This window comes from Buteo buteo, chromosome 22, assembly GCF_964188355.1.
Source record: "Buteo buteo chromosome 22, bButBut1.hap1.1, whole genome shotgun sequence".
Taxonomy (NCBI): domain Eukaryota; kingdom Metazoa; phylum Chordata; class Aves; order Accipitriformes; family Accipitridae; genus Buteo; species Buteo buteo.
Window position 1 is genome coordinate 6295843 of NC_134192.1, and position 12289 is coordinate 6308131.

The following is a 12289-nucleotide window of genomic DNA, read 5'->3' on the forward strand; positions in this document are numbered from 1 at the left end:
CCTGCACTGAATCTTTTCCAGTTCTTCAGTGCCCCTTATGGTCCTTCATCTCTGCTTGAGAAAAAAATTACAGATTGGTTTGTAACTGAGCGGTAGTATACCCACAGAAGTTTTAAATAAACTGAACTCTCTGAACATATGTTGCTATGTCATTCATTAAATAATGGATTGCAAGTGAATTCATACTCAGCTGAGATACGTCTAGTTAAAAAAAAAGAACAAAAAAATCCAAACATACCAATAAATAATGACTTTAGGAACTGAAAAAATTAAAACATCTCAAAAGCACTATAGGTTAGATGCAAACCTTTTAAGGTTCATTGCTTTTTAATATATTCTTTCTGATATACTTAGTAACGTATTGTAGTCTTGTCAGTAAATGATAAAACAGTTCAATTACCCCTTCTTTCTATGTGGATCCGAAAAATATAGTAAAGTGTACTTCAAAACTGTTAGGAAAATACTTCAGCAAAGGCCTGGCTTATTTTCAAAACTAATTTTTAATCGGGTGCTAACTAGTTGATAAAGCTGCTTATTTCATTTTTGTCAGTCTGTAAAGCAATTTGGCTACATGTTTATGATTACAAAGGCATTTTAGCCTGACTCTGAAGGAAAATGAGTTTATGTTAATGCCGCTCTTGTCCATTGGTCTGTGTCTCCAATAACTTTTGAGCAGAATGGCAGCACTCAACCAACACGGCAGAGTAAGGGAAGTGTCTAAGTTAACTAACTTGCCACTTTCTGAAAAGCAGAGGCCTAGTAAGAAGGCAAGATCTGAATTATTGTATCTCGTGAAGGAAAAAGCGGTAGTAGTAGAACTCAGCAGGTGAAGGAGGAGCTGTTGAGGTCTGCACTCCGTAACTGTAGGGTATCAAGCTCCATTATACAACTGCCATGGAGCAGCGCATGTTCAATATTGATCCAGGGCCATCCAAAAGAATGAGTCAGAACCAAAGGAGGCAAAACGTTCAGGACAGAAGCAGAACTCCTCCCTTCAAACTTCAAAGAGAGGAGAGCAAGTAGAAAACCTTCAAGCTAGCAGAATTACAAGGAGTTTTTCTTGTTTATAGCTGGCATCAATACAGCGGTTTCTCTTTTGGAGTGAGTGCATGGAGTTTGGGAAGTGTCTCAAAATAGAGGAGCCAAACAAATCAACATTGTTATTGAAGAATGAAAACAAAAACCCTAAAAATGGAAAAGGGAAAAAAAAAAGTGCAGGAAAAGAAGTTTAAGTGGAGTTTGTGGAGTGGATGGGCGGGTGCAAGTTAGAGTAAAACAAAGCAGATCCAATGCACAGCAAAGCAGCAGAATATTGTATAGATCTTTTCAGGAAACATCACAGTTCTAGATGTGCTTTGCTGAAATGAGAGAACTATTTTAAAATAATGAATTCTCAGGGGAAGGAATTTAGATGTTTTCTAAACAGCCTCTTCTGTCTGTAAAAAAAAAGGGGGGGGGTAGGGGGTCCTTAATGCAAGTGCAGAATTAGAAGGTCGATAGTAAGGACCAAGAGCATCTCTTCTGGCTCGCATGTTCCTCAGATGAAAATCTGATTTGAAGCAAATTATTGTAAATGTAAAGTTTGAGCTGAAATCATGTTTTATAGTTAATTTTTTAGATGAATGGAAACTTCTACCATGTCAATGAACACATTGAAAACAAATAATGCTGTATTTGCATATCATACATAGACTTTTTGATGTAAAAAAAATTTAATAACCTGAAAATTATTAGCAACCATTACAAATAAAAACAGGAGTTGTTATGGATAGCATTATGCTGAACAATAGCAATGGGATAAAAATTGATAGCTAAGCTAATTTCTATATCACTCCCATACATTTTGGAAACTTGTTGGCTTTAGACAAATTATCTTGTGTAATACCACTATTTAGGTATTTAAATGATTTTGCATTAAGTTATTTTATGGAGTCTACTGTTTATTCAGAGTCCTGAAGAACCTTAAATGTGCATATTTAGACATAATGCTGCTTTATATCCCAAGCAACACTTTTTGTGGTATAAAAGTAAAGTTAATGAGATGTAGACTTAGTTTCAAGGAAAATAAAAATAACTTTTCCAAATTAGAAAGTCTGTAAAAACTAATTGGAAACTCAGGCTGATTCTCAACATAATGAATTTGCAGTGAAGGTCTGATGCCGAAGACTTGTCTTTAAATCATCAAAATACTTCAGAATCTGATGTGCGGTTTTCTGATGCCAGTAGCTGGATGAAGGGGTGACGAGTGTGATAATTAAAAAGGAATCCCCCAGGAAATCTGATGTGTTAATGTATTGTGATAAATTGCGCTGGGAGATATAAGGTACCCTACCAACCAGAAATACTTTATGGTTCACAAAGCAGAACCAGGCTATTGCATGGAACAAACTAAACTATTTGTCAGATAATTGTGTGCTATTGACAGGATAGGGACAGTACAGATAAATGAGGAAGAAGGGAACTAAAAGATGCGTTGCCATGTAGATGATACCGGTTTTTTCCCATTTACCTAGAGAAGCAGTCACCTTGGTAGCTTGGCATTTACTGCATAGCTTTTGATGTACCTTGTGGAGTCTAACTGCATGTCCTGGCAAAGATCAGCAATTTTCTAACAGGGCAGTGACACAACATTAAAATGGCTTGTCATGCAAATTACAGGATGTGTAATAATCCTGCAAATTTTCTGTAGCATGGATTTAAGATTGATACCACTAAGTAAGGGAATGTCATTGATGAAATACTTGAGGATGCTGGACATCAAATATTATGTCCAAAATTTGGGTAGCTTTCAATTTTAAAATAGCAGGATACAGGATTTACTGAGATTAATTATTATATGAAAGTGCCTTAGCAGATTATTTCAGAGCTCTGGACTGTTGACTCCAGTGATTTAATTTACTGAGGTCTCCAATTTTCTAATATGCTTAGAAATGCTTTTCTGGTATATGCAAACTAATATTACAGCGTAAACCCTAATGCAACTGTAAGAATGCTGCCTTGATAAAAGATCAATGAAATTAAAAGGATTAAGCCTGGGCCAAATCCGTGACAGCTTTGCTTACCACAGCATAGAAAAGCTTATGTGGAGCACTAAACAACCTTGTTTCTCCAGTTGGGGTAAATTGTGACCATCACGGAGAAAAAAAGGTGCTTTTTTTCCACGAGCTCTTCCAAGAAGGGAAGGGGCACACTTTCATCTTTCACCTTGAAGACACATCATGTCATAATTTAAAGAAAGCATGTGTTGTAAATGGATGGCAACAACAGTTCCTTGCAGGGAATTTTTGCAGATTCATCAGAGCTCCGCTCCAGCTGGTTTTGTGCAAATTTAACTGGACATCTGCTAAGGTACAAGGGAAAGTGAGGGTGAGTATAGAAATGGGACAAAGCCGCATTAGACACTGAGGTAAATTAACTGGAAGAGTTTCAGGTTAATAGCTTCACAGTTCACCCAAACTGGCAGCAGTTTTTATCAGCATCTTCTTTGCAAAGTATTTGTTATTGTTCCTTTGAAAAGGAATTTCTTGCCTCAATTTTCCATAGCTGTGTTTCTTGCTGTACTGAGAGGCTTTGCAGGCTCTTGTGGGAAGTAGAGAAAACAAGTTTTTATTGTCCCTTTAAAATGCCATTATACCACATTTGTATCTTCGCTGTCTTTTGCAGGAGGCTTCAAGCTCACTGGGACAGGCTGAGCTACCCTAAAGCCACGTAGTGGTGTTAGCACAGGGCAGGAGCTGTACGGTTCCAGCGTCCCTCTCGGGTGCTGGAGGGCAGCGCTGGGGGTCCCGCAGGGCAGCGGCAGCGCCGGTAGCAGGGTACCCCCCCCCCACGTCTTTCACTCCATCTCCTTCACAGCCTGGTCCGGTGGTTGCGAGTTTCTTGCCAGCTCATCTGCCTTTAGCTGCCATAAAACCTTTTCTCTGGGTATCTGGGTCATTAGTGCTTCAGGTAATCTTTAATAGGGATTTTTCCCAGGTCTCATTTTACAAGTGCAGTAACAGACTCACAGAAATGTGTTAACCCCCTTTTATGAAAGATGTTTGTTAGGTGGTAGGAGTTACTCAATTATCTTCTCTCTTGATTTGAAGCACAAGACTAATTCTTATACTGTGTCTGTTTCTTTCACAGGTGTTCTTAAATGAGAATTACACCTTATGAAATCAGTTGGTATCTGTGCTGCAATTCAGTGTCAACTTGATTTATTTGTTCCTTACCCTCATCCCCAGAAAATCCTATGACAAATTAAGTGAATGCTAGATCATCTTTTTTTTTCCTTTTTTCTTTTTTGTTTTTTGTTGAACTACTGAACTACAGTGCTGGAGGGTGTGCATCTCTATCTGATATTCTCCATTGCAGTAGAGTATTATATTTTAAATTATTTCACATTGCAGCAACATTTTACAGGCAGCTGGGTTAACAACATGATAAAGCACCATGCCTTAATCCCAATAACTATTACATCATGGTCATGCTCTCTTGATCTTTTTGAAATAATAACCCTCTGTGGGTTTCTTTGCCTTTTCTTTGTCGTTTCAGATATGCCAGGTAGCCCACATAACCAGTTCACCTTCAGACCCCTCCCGCCGCCGCCTCCACCGCCGCACGCATGCACCTGTGCCCGAAAACCACCTCCGACAGCCGATTCTCTCCAGAGAAGGTCAATGACCACCCGCAGCCAGCCCAGTCCTGCTGCCCCGACTCCCCCCACCAGTACCCAAGATTCGGTGCATCTCCATAACAGCTGGGTCTTGAACAGCAACATACCGCTGGAAACCAGGTACACGCCAACCTGTTGTACACAACATATCTCAAATGTTTGGGGGAAAAAAAAGAAAAAAAAAGATGGAGTGGAGGTCTGACATTGATGGTGATGGGGAATTACAAGTTTCTCATTCAGGACATGCCAGTGCCTTTTGATTTGAGGCCGTGTCGTGTAGCCACTTGAGGTCTTATTTACTTGATTCACCTAGATCACCAATGCTCATAAAAGCACGTGTTTTGCTAAGTTTGGGAAGACATTGATCTCCTTAAGGTGTGTAGATTACATAGGTATTTTAGAGTTGTGTGCACTCAGGATTTGTGCTTGTGTACTTGTCTCACCTTCCCACATTCTCCCAGGGCCATTTTGTAATCAGCGAATAGAAGTTTTGTTTAATCGGTGTACTCTGGCACCTCTGGAGTCAGTCAGTCTTCAGGCGGTAGCTTTCCTGTGGATAGGAAAAGATAGGAAATAATACTAGAATAGTATCTCCTTCGATGTGTATTTAAACACTTTATTGCATATATACACAAAGAATATAATTTGATAATCATTTGGTAATGGAGAAACAATACAGGCCCAAGGCAGGTATTGAGCATGGAGAACCTTACCTCTGGGAGCTGGGGAAGGGGGGGTTCAACTTCGGGATCAATCACAATTTACACAAATAATCTACTCTGAAAAATAATTGAAAGCAAATATATTCTGTATTCAGAAAACCTGTGTTTCAGTACCCAGAGTTCTGCCACAGTGGTAAATGCAGTTTCCTCTGACTTTTTGGCTACAATAAGCTTTTTTCATTCATGATAAGTATTAGCTAATTTGATGGCTTTCAACTACAGCTGTGTTTGCTGACTTGATGCTTAAAACGAGCCCTTGATTTTCTACAACTTTCTTCCTCTTCATTGTGAACGGACCACCAAGAAGACTAGGGTTTCCTTTGGGTTTTGGCATTTTAAAACGTGTAAAGCATATAACTCTGTGAAAGTTGTGTTTGGTGAAACAGATGAATGTCTAGCATCCAACTAATCTGATCCAGAGAATATAAGGTATTATGCACGGAAATGTTTTCTTTTTGATACGCATATGTCCAAGGGCCAGTTATCACAATTAAGTACTAAAATTTTGTTCTATAAAAAGGTTGCTTTTATTTTATTACAAAACTTAATTTTAGTATACATCTTTATACACTTAACTGCTGCTAATCAGAAGTGTCGAATTAATTTTTTCTTCTCTGAAAGTCTATTAAGTTGGGCTTGAAGAATAAACTGATTAATTCTGAAATAAAATTCCTTATTTGTCTTAAGGACAAATCACAAAAAGAATCAAGGAGGATGGAAACTTTCCATAGAAAGAGAAAAGTGAACATAAACAGAATTTTAGTTCAGCTACTCCTTCTAGAGCTAGAAGCTGCTGTTTACACAGTCTTTATAAAGATAAATCTCTGTCATTTCTGGTGTAACAAGCTTATATACCTATACCTTCTGCCGCATGTAAGGCTGATCACTGGGCGTTCTGTACCCATTAAGTACCTTTTGGTTCTCTTCAGTTAACAGTTAGGTAGATCTTGTTTAGCCTTTCTTGCATCCCTGTTCACTATATTCTCATCAGACCTCATTGGTGAAAATATTTTGCAGTTTTAAGTCTCTCTTGAGTTCAGTTTAATTTTTCTGGTTTCGTATTATTTTTGCAAATTTGAAACTTCTCATAAAGGACAAATACATAGATACATAGTTATATCTGTAATTACATAATTGGGCACTGACAAAACACCTGTGCAGCGGATTAAGAATTCAGACTGGAAAACATACTGTGGGCTACACGTTAGCGATTCACATTCCTGCCCTTTGGTGGTTGTTTCAGCTGATTTCATACACCCTCTGGTAGCTAGCTGCAGCCTCTCGTGAAGCTGGCTGAAAGGCTATATAATCCAAAAGTACAATCTGTGAGACTGTTTGCCAAGATGTATCTGCAGTTTATGTGCAGACAAGTGATATAGCATTGTAATTGTAATAAAAAACATTTGTGATCACCACTTCCCAGAAGTCTATAGTACACAACACAGCCTTAGAGAAAAAGAAGGGCTTGCAGCATGTTTTTTTTCTTCCTTTAACAGGGAATGATTCAGCTAGAATCGAACAGATACTTTGGCCTAATATCTGGATTTTCTTGCTTACCTTCTCCATTAATGTTTAGCTGCCCATTAAAAATAATCCTACAAATAAAGGGAAACATGTCAATGGCAGCTGTGTTTCTGTGCTAAATCTTTAATAGTACCAAATCTACCTAATAGGTACATACCTAATATGTCTAAGCAGATTTTTTTTTTAATTTGGAACATTTGCAATCAAAAAGAAGACTTAGTAATTTATTCCCTACTGTAATAACAAGGCAAAAATGAGAATGCACATGTTCAGCTTTTCTTCCAACTGTATCTCCTGTTAATCCATAAAGAGCACATGTGTTTGCGTGGTTTATCTACAGCCATGTAATATTAGAGAATTTTCAGACAGGAAAAGATTTCCTAGAGCTAATCATGTGACTGTAAATCCTGTTCACTCTGGACAGTCAGAAATGAAGCAAGTTTATGAGCCTGCTCATAATAGTAATGTGTCATATTTATGTAAAATTCTGTAGTTCTGAAAATGTTTGCAGCACTGTATTCTTATGTAATTAGAATAGACCACCTTTGCAGACCACAAAGGGCTGCAGTAAAGACGTATACTGAAGTATGTGTTCTGAACGTCTTTTTTGTAGCGTAAAACTTTCTTATATTTTTATAGAAAAGGGCAAATCAGAAATTCTGTTTTGTGCTTCATGCAGAGGTGTTATATGCATGGACTAATCCACAAAGCAGTTTTGTCAGGACCCAGCTTACTTGCCCAACTGTTTAATGAGGAGACTGACTTGAAAAGGCAAAATTACTTGTTCAAGTTCACACAAGCTTTTGGCAAAGCCAAAAATAGTCTAGATGTATGTCATTGCCAAGGTCAGTTCTCTAACTCCAGCAATTATTCTGATTAAAGCAACCCAAATGAAAATACAAATTAGGAACACCTTTACAACTTCAGAGGACGTGTCATAGAATAGCTGTTGAAAAAATTGGAGAAGAGCTGTACCTGTAGGAGGTATAACAGCTCAGACTGCTGACTGACTGTGCTGCAGCCTTCAGTGCTGTAATGTGCCTGTAAATGCAAATACAGGCTCTGTAAGTATGCATGCACACACAGTTTTGAAAAAAGCATATTATTAAAATGACTTATGAACATGCAGTAATTTCATTGTCACACAGAAAAATAATTTGTAAGTATTGCCAGAAGACTGCAAGGATCTCTCACACCACATAAAAACACAGGAAACATTGATTCCCTTTTTTAGGATAATGTCATTGGGCTCTTACATAAATTGATTTTTTTTCTTCTCCCCCAGAATAAAGTACTTGCAACCTATTGTCTGTTCCCTTCCTTTCCACTAAAATAATTGTTTTTTCAGGTTTCATAGGTACTTTGCTCTAATGTTTCAAATCTTGGGATTTACAGTGTAATACATTGTCATTATCTCTGACAGCCCCATCTGAACATAGCTTACTACTTTTTATTGAGTGTGTATTAAACCCTGATAATTCAAAGAAGTGTTTTTCATTTTCTCTATGCCCTGTTAGTTGACTCATTATTTGTTTCCATATCTTGCTTTTTTTGTGGTGGGTTTTTTTTTTTCTGGTGTTTGCTATTTATTTTCCCACTTCAGTCAAATTCCCAAATCAGAAGAAACTAGATGTTAAACAGGGTTTTTTACCTGACATTATTTCTGATCCTTGCTATAGTCTGTTACAGTTCCCTCATGGATAGACCATTGCACACAATTATTTTGAGGAAAGTTTTGCATTTAGATTACCCAAGCATTCGAATTTTTAAGTTATCTGTCTAAATATCAAAACTTACCTAATTCTGATTTTGTTTCAAAGTGGGGGTTTTTTAGTCCTGTTTTGTGCTTCAGTATTTTACATATTTTCTTGTTCCTTCCTTTTTTAACAAAATTTCTTTCTAGTTCCTCTAACCCATTTCGCAGTGTTGGCAGTAAGGTTAATGCTGTGCTGAATGGACTGAAATCTCCCTTCACTGCACTGGCAATGAGCCAAGTACTGTGGAAAAAGACAGCTTAATTTAAGCAATCTTATCACCATGGTAATAGCTCCTCTAAGGGGACAGTGAGGTACCAGACCATGAACCTGAGATTCAATTATCATTAATTTATATAAAACTTTGAAGTACTAGAATAATAAGAGAAGTATTTGGGGTTCAAGGCAGTTATGGGTTTTAGTTACTATTCAGCAATATTTCAGAGGCCTAAAGTTTGATTATGGCTCTAAACACTTAAAAACTTCGAGGGTTTTGGAGTTCAAAAAGTTTATTCGGCTCATCATATAGATGGAGTCATTCCTTTCTGTATTACCTAGTTATTTAAGGTGCATATTAAGACTATCTGGATTTTCCTAAAAATACCATCTTGTGTATAATTCTATTTAGTATAGGGGAGATCTTGACAACTATCACTTATCAAGAGATTTTTTCTGTACTTTGGCTTTCCCTTGTTCTTTTTTAATCAAGCTCATAAGTATTTGTGCTCTTCAAGAAGTACATTGGTAGCCTTTCAAATCACGGAAACCTGTACACACTCACTTTCTGTTTAAGCTGTAGTAGTGCTAAAAGCGAAAATAATAAGACGAAAAGTACATATATAAATACTCACTCACACGGTTCGGTGTGAGCTCTTGGAAGGTTTATTCTTTCTCCTTGGTCTCTTCATTTGACCATCTTGTGAATCTTGCCCCCAGTGCAGAGATACCGAAAGCACTTTTGTGCCTTCCTTTTTCCTAGTTCAAGGTTTCCATAGCAAACAGAAGGGCTTTTACAGCTCCCAAGGCACACAGGTGTTAATGATCATAAACCACCAAGCAGGGAGACAATTACTATTTGAGCAATGTAATTCATTAGGAACTTGTTTGCAAATGGAGCCTACTCTTGAGTTAAATGACCAGACTTGTGGTTATTCCAAGAATAAATGTAGGGGAGGGCTTCATTTATGATCTTTTCTTCAAGTCATGTTGGTCAGTATTTGCTGTTATGACATTTCACTTGTTTTTTGTCATTTTCTACCTAATTAAACAATAAATCTAACCTACAGAGAGGCTGACCATATTAAAAACAGACACATGGCAAGGGTTTTAAATTCAGTCCAAGTCCCATGTGTTTTTACTGCACAGCAGAAAAGATCTAAAAATATTTAAGACTTCTGAATTGTAAAAGATAAATTGAAAACTGTAAATATGACCATGAACTTAAAATAAAAGCTGTAAATATGACCCTAAATTTAATAATGCGAGAATGAAAGCATCTTTTATGGAAATAAAAATATAAATATTTGTCAGCTACAGTGAAGTACAATTTTCATGTCAGCAGCAATGGCACTTGAGGGTCCTTCCTTTGAATAATTTGAGATCCAGTCACTAAGGACATTAAGGTAATTTAAATTGTTCCTATACTCTACTGTATTTTTCCTTGGGAGAAGGTCTAGTATGGGCTTTCCTGGAACAGTGGGATAGTATTCGTATGTTTAAAGGGTTTTTATGCAGGCTTAATATAGTAACTTGAATAATCACGCTGCCAATACTTTTCACTCATTATTTTGAATAATGGAATAGTATATAACGTTATAACTAAAAGTAAAGATATGTTGTTATTTTATGGCCACCAATAAGCAAGCAGCCTGTTAGCTTTCTGTGAAACACAGTGTTTTCATTTACAAAACCAGAAACAGACTGAATATAAATGTTGAAAGACAAAGATAATTACAGATTAATACAAAGGGTCTAGGCTGATTTGGAAAACAGAGACCATGATAAAGGGCCAGAGATATGCAAAAGATTCTATCTTTTCATTTCAAAGAAAATCACATATGCATGTGTAATGTTATTGCCCGGAAATGTGTATCTATCCCCTGGATAGCTACTTCTAGGAAATCTGTTTTCGAAGACTAGATAGTATTCACATAGTTAATGTGATACACCTCTTGTCAAGTAAAATTTGCGTTATTTGTCACAGTACCTATACCGCTTGGCTTTAGACCATACGCATGTGAATGTAGGTATTTGGAAGGAGACAAAAACGCTAATAAAAGTCAGTTAGAATATGCATGAATACCCACAGGTGGAAATTCATGGCAAAGAGAACTGAGGGGCATCTACTTCTACTTCAGTTATCTCATTTCTTTCTTTGTTTTAGGTCATGCTTCTAACCACAGAATATAAGCAACAAAATTACAATATTGGTATTTTTGTCCTTCTTGATTCATGGTTTCAAAGTGCTCTGCAAATGTTACATACTATTCTTTATATAATTTTTGTAAATATTATTGTAAGTACTATTGTTCTCATTTTCCATATCAAAAATTTAGAATTTATTGGGAAAAAAAATAATAGAGCAAAAACCACAAGCTTATTCCTTCCATACCAAGTCTCTGTGTACATTGATCAGTTTTACTCAGCTGTTGTTTGAGTTGTAGTGCAAAAGGAAAGTTCTAAGCCACAGAAAAGCACTTTTGAAAACTACTGGATTAATGTAGCGATGTCACCATGTATCATAATAATAAAGCCCATACTGATCTATACAAGAGTAATTTATGTCCCCAGTGTGGTAGGTTTTATTTTATCTTTTTTTTTTATCCCCCATTAAATAGCCAGTGAAACCAGAAGACAGCTGTATTTTGGAGAACTGTTCCTTTGTAGAAGCTGTTCTTGTCCTATATTTATTTAATTATTGTCCCAGATTTCTCCTAGGGACTTGAAAGTTTATTCACCTGGTTAACAGGCTTAGCTTGCCTACAGCAACAACAGACAAGTGAGTCAGCATCATGTCACTTGTTGTTCTGTACTGAAGCGAAAAGTAAAGGATACAGACTCTTTTTTCAGAAAGGCTCAGCAGGTCACAGGGCTAAGTTTTCAAACACTATGTAAAAAAACCATGAGTGAATAAAGGGAAGCAATTCTATGTGAATGATTCAAAAGTCAAATCCAGCTCAAAGAGGAAATTTTAACAAAGCAGTTCTATTCCCAAAGGCAAATCTCTAGGGGGTTTCAAATGTATTTCAATTAGACATGTAAAAATAGAATGATAAAATAAATTAGGTAAATAGTTTTCATGGCCATTTCCCTCTTCTTTCACCCATGAGCATTCTTGTTCCTACAGTTCTTGTGCACGAAAAGGTGAAACAAGGTAGATAAAATTATAGGCTAGATTCTATAATTATAAGTCATGTCTTATATTCACATACAGTTTTCCTGGGTTGGTTTTCAAGATGAGGGTATGGTGCATATATCTTTGTTGTCAAGTAGGTGTCTTGTTTTTATACTATATACTTACCTTAGAATAGCTGTCTTGTTTTTATACTATATAGTTTGCTGAGTACTGTATGTGAGATTGATAAACAGAGGTCCATATTCTGATTGGTATCTAAGTTTAGAGGTTTCCTTTT

General features: G+C 36.8%; 1 protein-coding gene across 5 annotated transcripts in view; it reads left to right on the forward strand.

Annotated features, from left to right (window-relative positions):
- TENM1 (teneurin transmembrane protein 1) overlaps positions 1 to 12289 on the forward strand; it is a 252225-nt gene that overhangs the window by 86678 nt on the left and 153258 nt on the right. For 3 of the 5 annotated variants that reach the window (XM_075053993.1, XM_075053994.1, XM_075053995.1), the window contains exons 4-5: positions 674 to 704; positions 4546 to 4777. In XM_075053993.1, the coding sequence (XP_074910094.1) occupies positions 674 to 704; positions 4546 to 4777 (263 nt within the window). Of the gene's footprint in view, positions 1 to 673; positions 705 to 4536; positions 4778 to 12289 lie in introns of all 5 variants that reach the window. The other 2 variants (XM_075053997.1, XM_075053996.1) reach the window with 1 other exon arrangement.